General features: G+C 40.2%; 1 protein-coding gene across 5 annotated transcripts in view; it reads right to left on the reverse strand.

Moving 5' to 3' along the window:
• Positions 1 to 16,083, reverse strand: part of AFF2 (ALF transcription elongation factor 2) — a 334,068-nt gene extending 317,985 nt beyond the window's left edge. For all 5 annotated transcript variants that reach the window (XM_079319011.1, XM_079319010.1, XM_079319012.1 and 2 more), the window contains exon 1: positions 15,763 to 16,083. In XM_079319011.1, the coding sequence (XP_079175137.1) occupies positions 15,763 to 15,809 (47 nt within the window). In that variant the 5' untranslated portion in view covers positions 15,810 to 16,083. The remainder of the gene's footprint in view (positions 1 to 15,762) is intronic.
• Between the last annotated feature and the right edge of the window lie 325 nt (positions 16,084 to 16,408).

The following is a 16,408-nucleotide window of genomic DNA, read 5'->3' on the forward strand; positions in this document are numbered from 1 at the left end:
AGTCAATTAATAAAAGCTTTATCAGGTTCATGATAATTAGCACACTTATTAAGAGAAGTAACAGCAGTGGAAATGCTGTCAAAGAAGAGGTTTGCAGTAGTTCAATGGTTACCACCAGAGACTCCTATCTGATCTCACCTAGTGATCTACTTGCTCTTGTACTGCCAAGGAGATCCACTTATTCTGCTCTTAAACCAGACAAATTACTGTGACAAGAAGAAGGCTTAGAGTAGCTTCCATTCACAGATCACTTTAAGTACTTTACAGGTCATGTGCTATTAAACTATTTACTTTACCAATTTCTTTTGGCTTATCCAAGGCTAAACTGTTTTATGTGGAGGAGGATGACTTTGTTTGTTTGCTTTCTTCTTTTTCTATTCTTCCCTTCCTGTTTTATTTTTACCATGAATAGTAGAGGGCTGTTGGACCAAAAAATAATTTTCATCAACAAGGAAAAAAAAAAAAATCAACTTTTGCTTTCCTTTGCTTCACATATATTGCTGAAAGGGACTTTAACATAGGCAGACTTCTTTAAGCAAGTATCACTTGGAGTGATCAATAAGGCCACTTTTTGGTAACCTGTTTTAAAGCATTCATGGACAGGTACAATTTAGATTCTTCACACAGAAGATGTCCTATTGCCTGCCATTCCAGAACTTTAAGAATTTTAACAAGAATTGTCAAATTCCAGATGATTGCTACTACACATACACACTTTTTTGTGACTCTCTTGAGCTGCAGGGTCATAAGGGTATAATTTACAGTGCAAAGTAGTGTCTTAAGAAAACAGTAACTCAAAGCATAACTGCTGGGTTTTTTCCCCCAACTTGAACTGATATTTTTCCTTTTCTCTTAAACTCATAACCATGAAGCCACATCATTATTCCAAATTATTCTAAGAATAAGGTTAAAAGTTAATATATTTTGACAACATTAGCCACTGCTTTAACAAGAAAGGGAGTATTGTGCTATCCTTCACTTATCTATTTGATGCTAGATAAGACCTGGAGAAAAATGAAATCCATAAACTGCACTCTGTGGCATATTCTACAGGAAGACAAGAGGCTTTATACAAGGTGAGACAGTGCTATAAACCAAAAGTCAAATCAGAAATTGAACGTTCATTTTAGATTGCTGGGCTTTTTAATGTTCAAGATAGACTGCAAACACTAGTTTAACATTCTCTGGTTTTGTAAGAGTACCTACAGAAGCAGAAACAATTTAATATAAGCTGAGCTGAACTGTAGTGAAGGTGTTTCCAGGCTATGTTTTTAAGAACATACTTGAAAGACTGGCAGAACAATCCAGTGCTCTGGTATTTTCACAAATTCAAAACAATGAGATACTTAAGACTCTCTTCACACACAAAGAAATACAAAAAAGAAAAAATGGAGAGGAAAAACGGAGACTTAAATGTCTCTAAGTGGAAGAAACATTTCCCATTTCAACTTTAGCATTTTACTACTGATATACAAGAAAAAAGTGCTTGTATATAACCCAGCCATGTCAGCAGCAAAATGAATCTCCAGGCTGTGCAATGATCTAAGAAAATCTGAATGGGCATATGGGAACAGCTCATTTTGCAAGTCCTCTGAAATTAACCTACTGATAAACACCGGAGGGTGCCTGACTGCCTGAATACTCACATGCTTATTTGTTGTTATTCTTATTCATTACTGAGTCATTATTATTATTTAAGTGCCGACAATGCACTTGTGAACCAGAACAGATGCAAAATATCCTGTACTAATGAGAAAATCAAAGCCTTTCTAATATTAGCAATTTCATATTATAGGATCTCTTTATTTTTGCCAATAAAGCACAAAAGTAATTAATACAGCAATATTTTCTTATTGTTCATGAGTAAAGCAAGTAAAACTACTCAGATTCTGCTTTGGCTCTCACCCCTACCAGCACAAAATACAATAAATACTATTGAAGAATTTCTATTAAGACAGCTGCCAAACAAAATACAACAAAAATCTCTCATAAAAGGCTGCTCTCTGTTTATTCAGAGATACAGTCAGTACTCCTCACTGAAAATGAACAATGTGGCACCACTCTTTCATATTTAAATACTTAAGCTGTGTTTTACTGCTGTAACCATCTAACAGGATAATTCTTTAACTGGAAGCTGGAAGGTGACATTTGTCCTCAGTGTATTACCAAACTGTGGGTCCATTCTTGAGTAACAATTAGAACAATACATAACCAGCACACGCTTTTCACCCTCAAAATTATGCTACTACATACATGAGGAATCTGAGAAATACTTCCATCTAAATAGTTGTGCAGACAGAAGGTGTCAGGCTTGGCCATCTCTGAGAGCAGTGATGGATGGGCTGCAGCCAGGTCCAGCTGCAGGATGACACTCCAGCAGTCCAGGTGTGATGGGAAGGAGGGCGGCTGGGGAAGGCACCCTGAGCAGGCAACTTCCCCAGTGCTGCTGGAGCTGTGTCTGCTTCTCATGACCACACAGTCTTTAAGCAAGGTCACAGATACTGGAGCTGCTTCATTGTGTGTAGGTAACCCTGCAGCAGAGGATAAATTTAGCTGAGGAAGTTTCCATTTGGGTACAGTGTCCCTTATCTTGCCCTCAGCAAACCGGCCTGCGCACACTCCGCAGATCTGGCCCCAGAAACTCTCCACCTCAGCAAACATTACTGCCCTTCTGAGGACCATTCTGCATCTACATCAAAATCCCTTTTGTGAGAAGCAAAGGGTTTTTTCCTTTAATTTCAGTAACGAACATGATTTAAGCACGAAATGACTCAGCTGTGACTGCAGGGCTCAGCAGAGAGCACAGCACTGCTGCAGAGACAGCGGCCAGTGCAGAGCACAGCTAAACCCTGCTGTCATTTCTCCTAAAACAAAGCATGAAGAACAATATGTGAGTCCTAAAGTCTTATTAAAGAAGCTCACTGGAGTCAGAGACAGGCCCAGTCCTGTGCTGGGTAGAGTTCTGTATAATCTCTTTGGCAGTCCACCCTGGTGCTCCCACTGTCTGCAGCCAAAGCTTGCAGGAGGATCCTGAGAGAGGAGCCTGACCACACCTTTTGTATCAAAACACTCCGACCAAATCAAAGTATGTGGGCAAAGCAGCCAAGATGTAAATGCCAGAGCCAGTTAAACTAAAACATGTATCAACAAATGAAAATGTGAATGAAGAAGTTTTGTCCTCAGCAAGTCCTCAGAAGAGGAACTGAGATCCTCAGAAGCTGCCTTGACTAAAAAGACAACTGAAAGAGCTGGATAGTACCCTCTGTTGAACATCAGAATCCAAGACAACCTCACGTTCAGAAGATTGAGTCTGGCCCTAAACACTTAATAGGATTAAATAAAAATTGCAAGATCCTTACATACAAATAAGAAAACATCTATGAAAAGATCTACTGATGCCACTTTTTGAAGGTCTAGGTGGAAACAACTGCTACAGTTGAAGTTGTAACAGCAGCATCCTGTCAGCGACACACATTTGAACAAAAGGAATAAAATACATAAACAAGAAATCAAATCCCCAGCAACAGTGGATAAAAAAATGCCTAGATTTCTAACTTTTCATTGAATCCTAACTTGATAAAATCAACAACCATGCATCTGAACTAGAAGAGTGTTTTTAAAACCAGCGACAGATGAATGACAGCTGATCAAAAGCAACAATTCACATTTAAGTCCAGAGGAAGGCTCAGCCTTCACATCCTCTTGAATCAGCCTTAAGCCAACACCTGCACATCCTTAAGTGCACACCCAGTGCCCACTACACAAGCACAGGCAGTGAAGGGCTGGATGTACCTGGGTACCTGCTGAATTCTGCCACACACACACACGTGGCCACGCTGCTACAAGCCATCACTTTCACATTTTTGACAGTCACCCTTTGCCCACATCCTCATTTGTCCCTGGCTGGGTATGTTCTTGGCCAGAACGTTTATAGCCCCTGGTATTATCCCTCCAAAGCTGTGACTCATTCTTAACCACAACTCTGAGAACGCACTGACATTATAATATACAAACATGTATGGAAGATATACACACTCAGACACACCAGGGGATAAAACAGACTGGGAGGAAATGAGGAACTTTATGTTACTGTCTTTTCTAATGAGATAGAAAGTGGCAGATGTAAAGGTTTCATTCAACCAACAATCTCTTTTATGATACGAATAAACTACTAAAACAGATTTAATCCTTTATAAAATCAGATTATAAGAAGCAGACAAAATCACAACTTTATTCAATATGCCATCTTATCCAGTGTGACTAATGCATTATTTGTATGAAGTTAAAGTGGCACATTGGAAAGCTATGAAATAAATCAAATGCTCTACTTTATGTAATCTTAAGAGACAGATCCCATTAGGATTCTACTATGCATAGCTGTTGGTTAAAATCATTGACCAGTATCCTTATAAATTAATCAACTGAGGTAATGCTGGCCTGGCTGTCATCATTTATTCCTAATCTACATTTAGAATTCAATTCAACTTTTCAAGCCCTTTAGAACAGGTTTATCAATTCTTTCACCCTTAGTTCAGACATCAACCTAACCGTTAATTGTTTACAAAGACCCAGTACAATGGAACTGTATCTTTTATGCTCCTTTTCTTTCCACAGACATCAGAACACATATTGACACTGCATTATAATTAATTAGAAAGATATTAAATCTTAACCAAACATTCTAGACAGACTCATTTTTTTCATGAGACCTTTTATCATTGAAGTTGAATTCGCAGGCAGATTGTGTGAGTTTACACAAACGAGAATCATTACAAAATCTAAAATAACCCTGATCTGGTTGAAAGGCAACTAGCAGAATATTTTTGGTTACAGATATATGGGAGGAAAAAAGCCTCCTAGATACCAGGTTATTTGTGGAGCTCTAATGTGTTTTCAACATATGACTTATGTGTTATGTCTGTGTATTTTATGCAGTTTCTAGTCATGTTTGTTAGATGTCTGCATGTCATGTACTGCAAGATTCATGAGCAGTCTACAACCAGGCAAAATTCTCACACAACAGCTTGTCTTGGCTAATGGGGAAAGAAATAGCAGAGTGAAGTGACAGGAAAGTGTATTATTTATTATCCTGATGAGGATAACACCTAGTCATGGTCTACAATCCAAACGTGCCCAGTGTCCTGCTGATGGAGCTTATGATTCTGAATGAGCACACAAGTGTTTCCCTACACAAATACCAAAACTCTCTTAATTATATTCCCTTATGATACCCCCATGGGCACATTAAGAAACAGTCAGTTTGGGCAAGGGCTCTTTAAAGACACAGGGGAAGACTAAACAGTAACAAAAACATTGCAGTAGATTGCATAATATGTCTGGAACTTAGGCACAGAGTAGGTAAAGGTCATCTGCTCCAAAAATGAAATGAGAAATAAGGGAAGCTGTGACTAAGTATGGCCTAGAGTTTACCAAATCAATGAAAAACTTCAACCAGCTGCAGTGGCCTCCAGCTCAGGCCTCTAGTGCAAAGTTATTGGCCCACAGACAGCTATCAAAACCACAAAGACAATGCTTCCAAGTATGTATGACACTAATCATCTGCCTGATTGCCTAAAAATGATACACAGGATTTAATCAAAATTCACTCCCTTCTTCAAAGGCACATTGTTAATTTCAAAACCAAATTCCACCAACATAGTCTAATAAAACATGCATATGAAAATACCTCCTACTTTTCAGAGACATAAAGACCATTGTTTTTGTTGCCTGTTTTCCCTTGAACCTTGAAATAAGGATCTTAGAATAAAATTTTGCCTTTTATTCTTTTTTGTCGAATCACAAGGATGTTCTTTTCCTCATGCTTGCTGAATGCAACACAGTAATTTGTACCCTCAAGTGGTATAAATAGAATATATGCTCAGTCTAATAACATATGTGAAGAAAACTCATGCCCAGGGTTAACCAACAAAGCAGCAATGACCCTCTAGAAACAAAGGCAGTTGGCTCAAAGAGCAACAATGCTTCTGAAAAACTGTGGATGTACTATTCAGTGAACCATCCAAGCAATGATGTTTACTTCAGCTACAGCTGCATATACAAGATTTGCTATAAGATCTGGTAAATGCCAAGTCTTCTGGAGTAACAAGATGGTTCCATCTCCAAAAGGTCCCTAGCCTTCACTGTCCAGCTAGACCAGGAGGGAAAATTACATTAAGTATACAGATAGTAAATAAATCCTGCCCTTCAGAAGAGTTCTCTGCTTTGATTATCTTCTCTTGCACACATGCTCTGCCCACATCTCACCATTTCTCTTTACAGGCTTGCCTTCCCCTAGTAATATGTCTGCCTAGGCTTCTGTCTTCCTCTATCACCGTAAACATTCATAAACATTAAGGGACTTAACCTCATCACACCCCCACAGAATAGGAAAATATACCCATCAGACTTGGCAAGCAGTGAAGTGGAACTCAGCTGCATTCCTGACCAAAGGCAAGTCCTTCTGCAAGTCACTTCTCTCTTCCCATTCCCCACTGTACAACGAGGAGTGATGACGATGACTTCTCTGAAAGTCTACCAGTAAAAACTGGAGATACTTCTCACTTCACAGAAGGAGGTAAGCAGAGACATAAACTGATACTGGCTGAAGGGTCTGTGGCTAGAAATATCACCCCATTTTTCTAGACACATCTGATATCATCAGCACAAATGTTGCATCCAACACAAGGATCTCTGTGCATCAGCTATGCCACAGACACCCAACACCATTTGCTTTTCGTGTAGGTAATGCTGTGCCAGCAAGCCAGTGAAGGACCACATAGCTTGAGGGAAGTTCAGAGAAGAGAAAATGTCAAAAGCAGTTCCCAGCTGACATCCAGAAAGATGAAAAAGTGAGCGAAAGACCAGATAAAGATAAAAAGGTAACTACAACTACACAGCTGGTGCTTCTCTCCCATGCTTTGCACCTGAACAAAACAAACAAAAAAAAAAAAAAAAAAAAAAAAAAAAAAAAAAACAAAAACAAAACAAAAGGGAAAAAAAAAAAAAAAAGGAAAACACCCCTAAAATCAAAGAGGCAAATCACCACAGAAATAAATACCATTGCCTCACTTTGCCAGATACCAAGTGACTTTCCAAAGGCAGTAAAGTAGCTAGCCCACAGCACCAGTGAGAGAATCTACGTTCTGTTCCTAAAAATATATATTCACCTTTATTTCACAAACTTAAAAATTGTAACAAGCCTTTCATGCTACCAAAAAAAAGCAATGCACCTTAGTTCCTTCTCCAAGCAACCACTAGTCCTCAGCCACTGGCCAATGCCTCAATCCCTTCACCTATCCCTGTTCAAAGGCTTGGTGAAGACAAACGGTCTTTCCAATGTGAAACCAAGCAGAAAGCCATGAAAATCAAAGTGCTGCTTTTTGAGAAAATATGAGCTCCAAAGCCACTGTTCTCTCCCACAGAGGAGATCTATGAAAAAGCTTACTATAGCATATGCACAGTGTTCTCTACAGCTCTGCCTCCCTGCTGACCACCAGCCCCAGGGCTCAGTCCATTTCCCATTACAACTGGCTTCAGCACGCCCACTGACTTGTACTGGAACTCTTTCAGAGACCCTAACTAATGAGTTTTTAAACAGTTGTAGACTGAGAAGATAATTCCTCATCAATATTCTTCATAGAAAACACCAGGAAGAATGTCCCTCTATTGTTCTATGGGAAAGCAACTGGAAGAAAAATCACCCCCACATTCAAAAGAGCAGCCCAGTTTTCATGTGTGAACTGGCAGCCCTCCAAGCTATGGAGGTCTCACCTGAGAGTTCAGGACAGGGACCTAAAGCATGTGAAACCTTCTGAAAACATCTCTTCTTCTGGCACCTCTGCAGTCCAAGAGATCCATAACCAAGAGACATACAATGTTCCAAGACAGTATTCTCAAATACAAGTGAGGCTACTGACAGCAGCATAGAAACAGACTCACCTGAACACTGCATTTCTGCAGGACCTCAGTTTCCCTCACGACATGAGACAGAAATAAATGGGAACTGGAGACCTTAATGATAGTTTATATCTAAAGCTTTGCATATGCTTTCTCTACTGACAGTTGCTTGTTCTTTTTCCTCACAAGAGAAATCTTGACCTAGACCAGTAATAAAGGACAAAACAAAGAACAAGTAGACTTACATAACATATTGTTACCCTCAGACATAAAACATTTTAAAAACCCACGTTCTATTATGAAGCTACCTTCTCAGCACAGATCATAAGCCAGCAAGGACTGCTCTGCTTTTACCCTTTCAGGGTGTCTTAGGGTGTCACTTTCAGGTGTCTCAGGATGCAGGTACTATCACCTATCAAAAGAGTCTACACTTGGATGTCCAGGAAAACTTCTAAGCTACAGCTGAATCCTGCCAACAGTCCATGTAAATAAAGTGCCAAATGGAAAAAGCACTAGTCTCAGTAGTAAGTCTTCTGCAGGTTTGAGCCCCAGGCACTGGCAATGTAGAGCTACAGAATTTACTCATTCCACAACATCATGTACACCCACAGCATACAAAAATAGCTATTATAATACTTGTCAAAGGAACAACTCAGTGATTTTTAACTTGGTGCTCTATCTTTTTTTCATCTTTGCAGGTTGTTAATACCCCACCCCTATAACTACATATAATTATGAGTGGGCTATTCATGTCTTACTATAACTGGTAGCACCATGCAGCATGTGAGTCAGGAATCTGAACTGCTGACTACAGCTCCTCACTAAATAAGTCTAACACACCATACATAGTAAATGGCATTCCCTATTCTTTGCTCCACCTACAAGGAAAATCAGCTTCTAGTTTTGGTATCATCTCCAACTCTCCTTAAAACTCACCATCCCAAATCACATGAAATAATGACTCAATTATAATCTCCAGTAAAAAGACACAGATCAACAGCTGAGGTCACAATGAAAAAATTTTCCAAGTGAGAGTTTTCTTCTCTCAGTGGCTTGATTTGAATACATTCATATAATGTTATTAAAACACGATATAGAGTTTTACTAAAGAAACTACTGACAAGACTTTTGCCTAAAAGTCGTAACAATGTATGTTGTTGATTTGATATGTTCAATTTGATAAATAGTCTCTACATGATAAAACAGTTTCTAACAGCCGGGAAGTTAACTGCAAGTTTTGGGTTATTCCCTTACCTCAGGTCTCTTGCTCCACATTACTTTCCAGCACTATGAGCCCAACCTTGTAAACCCATCAAACTGACTGCACCCAATAGCAGTACTGTTGAAATTCAGGACCAATATACAATTTTTATAAAGTTTCTTTGAGACTAGACTCCAGTACAATGTATTTGAAAACAAGTCCTCAAGCTCATTCCCAGACCATTTTCTCACAAATAAAGATTTAACATCATACACCCTTCATGAGAATCTCTGCTTAAACAAGTGTCTCATTAGAAATTATTCAAGATGGAGCTTAAAAGCTACTGATACACACACTGCCATCCTTCTTCTCATTTTTTTGATCTCTACAATTGTCCATTAGTCAGGAATAATGCACCTTCTGACCTCTGACCAAAGCTATTAGAACAATTTAAACAAATATTTTGGTTACAAAGCATCAACACAGAACATTCAGTAACAATAAAAGGATGAAAGAGCTGTCATTTAGAGTCACTGTTGTGACTTCCTGACTATGTTATGTTATGGAAGGTTATACTAACTTGACATCTTACTTGATTTACTATCTTTCTTTTCAGTGCTTAAGAACGAATTTGCAACATTCCAAAACCCAGAATTGTGGCACATTTTCAGTTTTCAGTGTTAATAGATGTTTGATGGCTTTAGAAAATCCATTCTGTTAACTGCAATCAAGAGAAAAGATTCAAGCTTTCCTCTCCATTTTTCTTTTCTTTCCATAAAAGAAAGGCAGTAAATTTGAATTGGACAGGTTCAGAATTGGGCACTGAGGAGTTTTTCCACATGCACAGCATTAGGCATGCACACAGTGCCTTGCTGACCCCAGTCATTAGAGAGCTGCTCCACATTTAAACAAGTCTGCCTTTTGGCCAAAATGGGAAAATCAAGGGTCCTCTCTAGTCAACTAGGAGCACCTTCACTGGCATCACTGGCCATTGACTCAGGCCAAGGCTGGAGGAAGACACGGGCTCTTTGTGGTATTTATCAACAATATACACTTAACAAACATTCACAAACCAAATCCCTCAAAAATTGACACCAAAATAATTTCATTACTTCAAACTACAGGCACAGGGAAAATACAGGACAAGGTCTACCTGTTTAGATGCTTATTCTAAATACTTCGTGGGTTTAAGGTATAAAATGCTTTCTACAATCCCTCTAGATATTTTTTTTAATGAGATTTAATATTTGCAGTCTTTCTGGCTGCCCAGTTATTTGTGAAATCATGTAAAGCTGCTGTAGATTTCAGGGAAATGGATGGGTATGTACGGTCAAAAATAACATCAGCTTTCATTACCAAATACATCAAACACTGCAGTTTAGCCATTAGTAAAACACATTGAGCATCTTGGGAATGATCAAGAATCCAGTTTGGTGAAACTTAACTTGAAATCAGATATCTTGAAATCTAATAGGATCTTCTGTGTGCTTAAACTACATACCTGTCTATGGATCCTTCTAAATTAAGGCCCATATGCTTTTTCTAAGTTTAGAGGAAATTTTATCCCATCTCACCATGTTGGGCATGGTTTCTTTACCTAGATAAAAGTAGAATATGGGTCTCATAACACAAAAATCATTCCTCCCACAATGCTAGAGTGTAGTGTCTTAGTCCTAAGAAGCAAAAAAAGACCAGCAGCATCCATCTATTTTTTCAAAGACTATTTAGAATATTTAACCTAATACTTTACAAAATGTCACATTTTCCATTCTAAATTATGTAGAAAATTCCACATTGCCAAAGTACACCTGTCAGACAAAAGGAATAACTTTGCTTTACTGAAGGACCTGCAACATAGTAGCATCTTTTATTAAAAAACAAAACCCCAAACAATATAACTGGCATTCATGTACAAACTGCTTAAATGCTCTTAAGTTCTGCCTGGCTTCAGAACAGCTGAACAGTACCTGAAGTATCTACTCTCCATCCCAATTTGTATATTTTAAAAGTCATTAAATTCTTGAATGAATCATTAGGAAAACAATTCAAATGCTGTTAAACTGATAGTAATTTTTGTCTCATAGGATAGATGTGAGCTTAATGTTTGCAAACAGTCAAATTCTTTTAAGATTTACACTCCATGAAGTTCAGTATCAGCCAGGGAAGAATTACTAAATCAGGATGTACTTCAAGTAGAGGTTTGGCCCAAGACTATTTTTGGTCTTCTTCAACTGTTTGTTTTGACAGCATCTAATCCCCCTCACACACCCACCAGCAGCCACACAATCTATCCATTTGCACTTTCAAAGCAAATTGAAAATGAAACATTCTCAAATAATTACTCGTGGATGTCTGTAATACAAATCCAAAAAGTAACTGCAATTCAACTGTAATATTTCTTAGGGATAAGAAAGGGACAGGGAGAAAAATCTTAAAGAAATCCATTCAAAATGTGACTTTCTCCTACACTGAAACTCTCACCATCACCCCATAAAAATTAAAATTAAAAAATAAAGATTAAATCTAACTCCCAAAGAGCTGATCTACTCTATTTCACACATTCCCATCAGAAACATAACACAGTTTCCACGTTGAGAAGACTTTCATTTAATGAGTTATTACAAACCCTGGTGAAAGAACAGTAGCTGAGGTGGTCTTCTGCAGGGAGACAAGGCAAAGAGAGAAGCAGGAAGGTGAAGAGGGGGAGATGGCCAGGGCTGGAACTGAAACAGTTCACCTTTGTCTGGAGAGCAGGATCACCCCCTCCAGGTTGAGGGCTGTGCTGAAAGAGTGTGCTGCTGTGGCGTGTGCTGTGCTTCTCCATTCACACAGGAGAGGAACCTGGCCCACAGATGGCCTGTTCTCAGCTTTGTCAGCCACAAACAGACCTTTGAACTTTCTATTTATATAACAGTTTAGTGAGTTTAAGCCTCTTCCTGTATAACTGGCAGTTTGCTGGTTTTGCTGTAATTAGGCTACTTGTGATACATAATATAAAATAGGAAAAAAACAAGAGGCTTGTTTCTCTGCAGGGGGAAGTCTTCCTCCTTGCAACCACACAGCTAAGATGACACTGTTACCTGCTCATCTTACTTTACCTTGTCAGGTTTTGATTTACATACCTCAATATGCATTCTTCTGCTAAGTATTTTCTCAACTTCCACTTTTTTAAAGATTGGAGGACTTAAAAAATTTTAATACCTATGACAATAAATATAGCATAAACCAAGAATTTTTCTGCCTTTGTTTGTGCTAGTGAGGAGTATATTCCAGGGTGGTTGGGTCTTTTTCGGGTTTTGTTGTTTCCCAGCTGCTGATTAATGACACCACCTTACTCTGCAAGCAGGTTCAAATCCAGCCACATGGTCCCAGGCCACAGCAAGATTTCATTTACTTGGTTACCACAGACAAGCATGGAAAGTGATTTAAAAGATGAAATTTGATTTTTAACAGCAAGTGGTCCCCTTGGTGCACACAGGCATTCAAGCTTTTCATTATATTCATCTCCCTTCCTTTCTCCCTCATAGAATGGCTCATATTAAATGCAAGCCCAGGTGAACACTTCTTATTCTTCTAGAAATCATAACAGACTTCAGCTTTGGCCCTTTCATTTCATCCTGAGTTTACATTTATTTAAATTGTTTTGGATATTTTTCAGTTTTTTCAAGTCTGGCAAAACATCCATAAGAATATTTGTGGCCTTATTTTACACATTTTACCCCAGTATTAACAAAAACCCCCACACCAACTCTCAGCTACTTTCCTAATCCCATTCTTGATGAAGGGTCAATGAAACACCTAATTCTTGTACCAATGTGATCTCTCCTAATATAGGAAACTGAAGGGCCGATTCTGCAGTTTGCATCATCAAGACAAAGCTCCCACTAATCATCCAGAAGAGCAGGTGAGAATTTCAGCACATGTGTAGTGGCACTGCACGCTGTAACAACCATAGGTCTTGATAAAATATGTTTCAAGAAGTGACACAAAAATGTACCTCCATTGGAGCAGGGGAGGGGGAGGGAGAGGAAATTAACTGTATTTTTCCCATCAACGAGTAACTCTCACAAAGTCATTTCCTGGTATAAAGGCAAGGCAGAGAAAGTTTACCTTTACATCTTTTCATCAGATTAAAAAAAAAAAAATCTGCTAAAGCCATAAATATTTTTTTAATATATTTCTCAGGCTAATGATGTTTCTGTTGTACTTTGCATACAGATAATACAAACACCCACACACGGTAGGCCCGAGCTTGCCTTCTTGGTGATTGCAGCACAGATTAGGAGAAGTTTTGGGTTAGCAAGGAATGCAGAAGAAGGTACCTAATTGCCCTATAAATGCTTGTGAAACATGTTTTACAAAGGCCAGCTCACAGGCAGAAGGAGCGCAGCTTCAAAATAAGTAGAAATTCACACATTATGTTATATGCACTTATTTGCAAATATTGCAAATCAACCACACCATATTGGATACACAGACAAAATTAATAAATCTTGATGGATGTGCATGCATACTCCTGGGTGTGTAGTGATGATGCATGTATAACATATTACATACATACACGTGTTTTTGGACAGAGGAGCTAAATTTAACTTTCTGAAAGCTACTCAAATACTTGTCAGAGACAAAAATATTTACATGTATAATAAAATACATGTCACATTTGTGCAGACATGTAGATTATGTACACACGTATTATATAGTCACTTACATACACTAATTGGATTATTAACAGCTAAATGCAATTTGATCTCTGCAGCGTGTGAACGCCTGTGCTACAATAGAGTTTGAGCAGATATCAAACTGTTTGAAAGAGAGTAAAAATGTTCTTTCCTCACAAACTTTAAAAAAATACATTTCACAGTACAAAAAACAGCATGAATGAGGGGCAATACATTCCTATTTTATGGAAAAACTGAGGCACAAGAGTTCCCTTCTTTCTGATGCACATCTCTAAATCCACATAAAACCATAGTCAAATGAAAGTAAGTTATTAAGCAAACACTAAAACTCAATACCTATAAATGCCTAGTATTTGAACTACACCCACATATTGGGTTGTAACAGCTTCTATTAAATTAATGTTACCCACATTATAAATTAGGCAAATCACATGCAAATATTATTTGAGTGGTAATACGGTGGTTATCAGTTGCCTGCAAAATAAATTAGTGTAGCAGGGTAAAGATAGTGTAGTAGAAGCATAATATTTAATTGAGCACTAATTTTATTGAGATTATTACTTTTAAATAACAACAGCATGATTATTAAAAAGATGTAATACAGTGGATTATGCTGATAAAACATGCATATGATCCAAAATGCCTGCTTACAGATTAATATTGATACAGGGTAATTTATGGTTGCAAGGATTTACTCCCAATTGCTGTAAAATGGAACGTGACAGGTATTTGGTTCTGATTACTATGGATTTGCAAGTATAGCTGTTAGACCATGTTTGGCAAAATGATAATTATTAACAAGATAAATTACCTTTTTCCTAGACGTACATTTATATTATTAACAAAGTAAAGTAAACCCTCTGCAAAACACGAGGTCCAAATACATACACGCATATAATCTGTGTGGCATTTTGCGATTAGGATCACAAAATACAGTATTTTAGTCTCTTCCTTGGTAAACTGCACTCCAGCTTGAAAGCATTTAACAAAGCAGTACCCAACCCCTGAAATTCCCCACGCATAGTTAAGGAATTATATTCGCTAAATTGAAAAGTAAAGAAAGAACCAATAAAATCAGCCAAAGAATAAGCATCTCATTAACCAGCCACAGAAGTGACTAAATACCTACCCAAATTCTAACTTTCTCAGCTACTCGTCACCCATCAAAAATTCCTTAACATTCACGTTGATAACAAGTTTACGATGCACTTAAACAGATGCACCGACCTTTTTAAGGTGTGCACCTATTTACAGAGCAGTATAAACCTAAAATTCCACTCTTAAAATAAATTGAAAGAAAGAAAAGAAAAATGAGGCAGAGATGGGCAGGAATAAAAGACCTGTTACAATATCACGGGTACTGATCTTCCCACTTCCAAAACTAACTTCAATAACGCTTCATCTAGAATAGGAAACGAGCAAAACCAGCAACAGAAGCCCCCACACCGATCAGGGCTACAGCCGAACTGTGCCACAGCGAAACTACAGTTGCGGCTCTCCCCGTGAAAGGAACATTGTCAGTGACAGCAGTAAACACAACATTAGCAAAGCCGCGATCCCGGGGAACATCGCCGCCCCTGCTCGGGAGGGGGCTGCCAGCGCTGATCGCAGCCGGCACCCGGCACCTCTCGGCGCTGCCCTGCGGGCCAACTTCGCCCCCGCCGCGGCGCTCCGAGCGCGGCTCCCCAGCGGGGCCGGCGGCGCGGCGCGGAGCGAGGCTGGAGCCGGCCGGCACCGGCTCCCCCGGCCGGCCCCGCTGCCCGCGGCGCAGCGCGACCCGCGACCCGCTGGCACCGGGTGCTTCGCCCCTCAACAAAGGCTACGGCACCGGGGGAGGGAGCAGGGAAGGGTAGGAAGGAGGCAGCTGGAAGAAGGAGAGAGCTGGAGAGACGGGGAGGGGAGGTGGTGGTGGGGGGGAGGGAGGGAGAAACCAAAACCAAAGGAAAAAAAAGAAAAAACAAAAAACACCCGAAAAAAACCTACCACTGCTGCTCTAAGTCCCAGTCCCTGAAAAAGTCGAATAGGTCCATAACGATGTGGTGGGGAGACTCAGAGAAGTGGTGCCCCCTCCCCGCCCCGCAGAGCCGAGCCGAGCCGAGCCGAGCCGGCGCGGCTATCGCTGCCCGGCCCGCATGGGCAGCGGCGCCGCGAGGAGCGGCGGCCGCCGCGGGGCCGCGCGGAGCCGCCCGGGGTGGCGGAGCGCCGCCGCCGCCGCCAGCAGCGCGGCGCGGCTGTGCCCGGCTGGGAGAGGCAGCACAGCGGCGGCGGCGGCCCGGCGCACACACACACAGACGGGCGGGCAGGCTGCCTCGCACACCGCGAGGGGAGGAGCCGGGGCGGCCCGAAGCCGCGGCATGGAGCCGCCGCGGCAGCGCCGCTGGGATCCGGCGGAGCCGCCAGCCTCCGCCGGGAGCGCGGGGAAGTTTAGCTGCGAGGAGGAACTGCGGGGACGCGTGGAGCGGCGCGTCTTCGCGCCTGCGGGAGACCCGGAGAGGCCCGGCTGGGGTGTAGAGAGGGGGAATAGGGGAGAGAATTTAAAATAAATAAATAAATAAATAAAATAAAAAAAAAAAAAAAAAAAAAATATATATAAAAATAAATGTAAAACCAACAAGAACAAAACCAGGCA

Source organism: Erithacus rubecula (genome assembly GCF_903797595.1).
Source record: "Erithacus rubecula genome assembly, chromosome: 15".
Taxonomy (NCBI): domain Eukaryota; kingdom Metazoa; phylum Chordata; class Aves; order Passeriformes; family Muscicapidae; genus Erithacus; species Erithacus rubecula.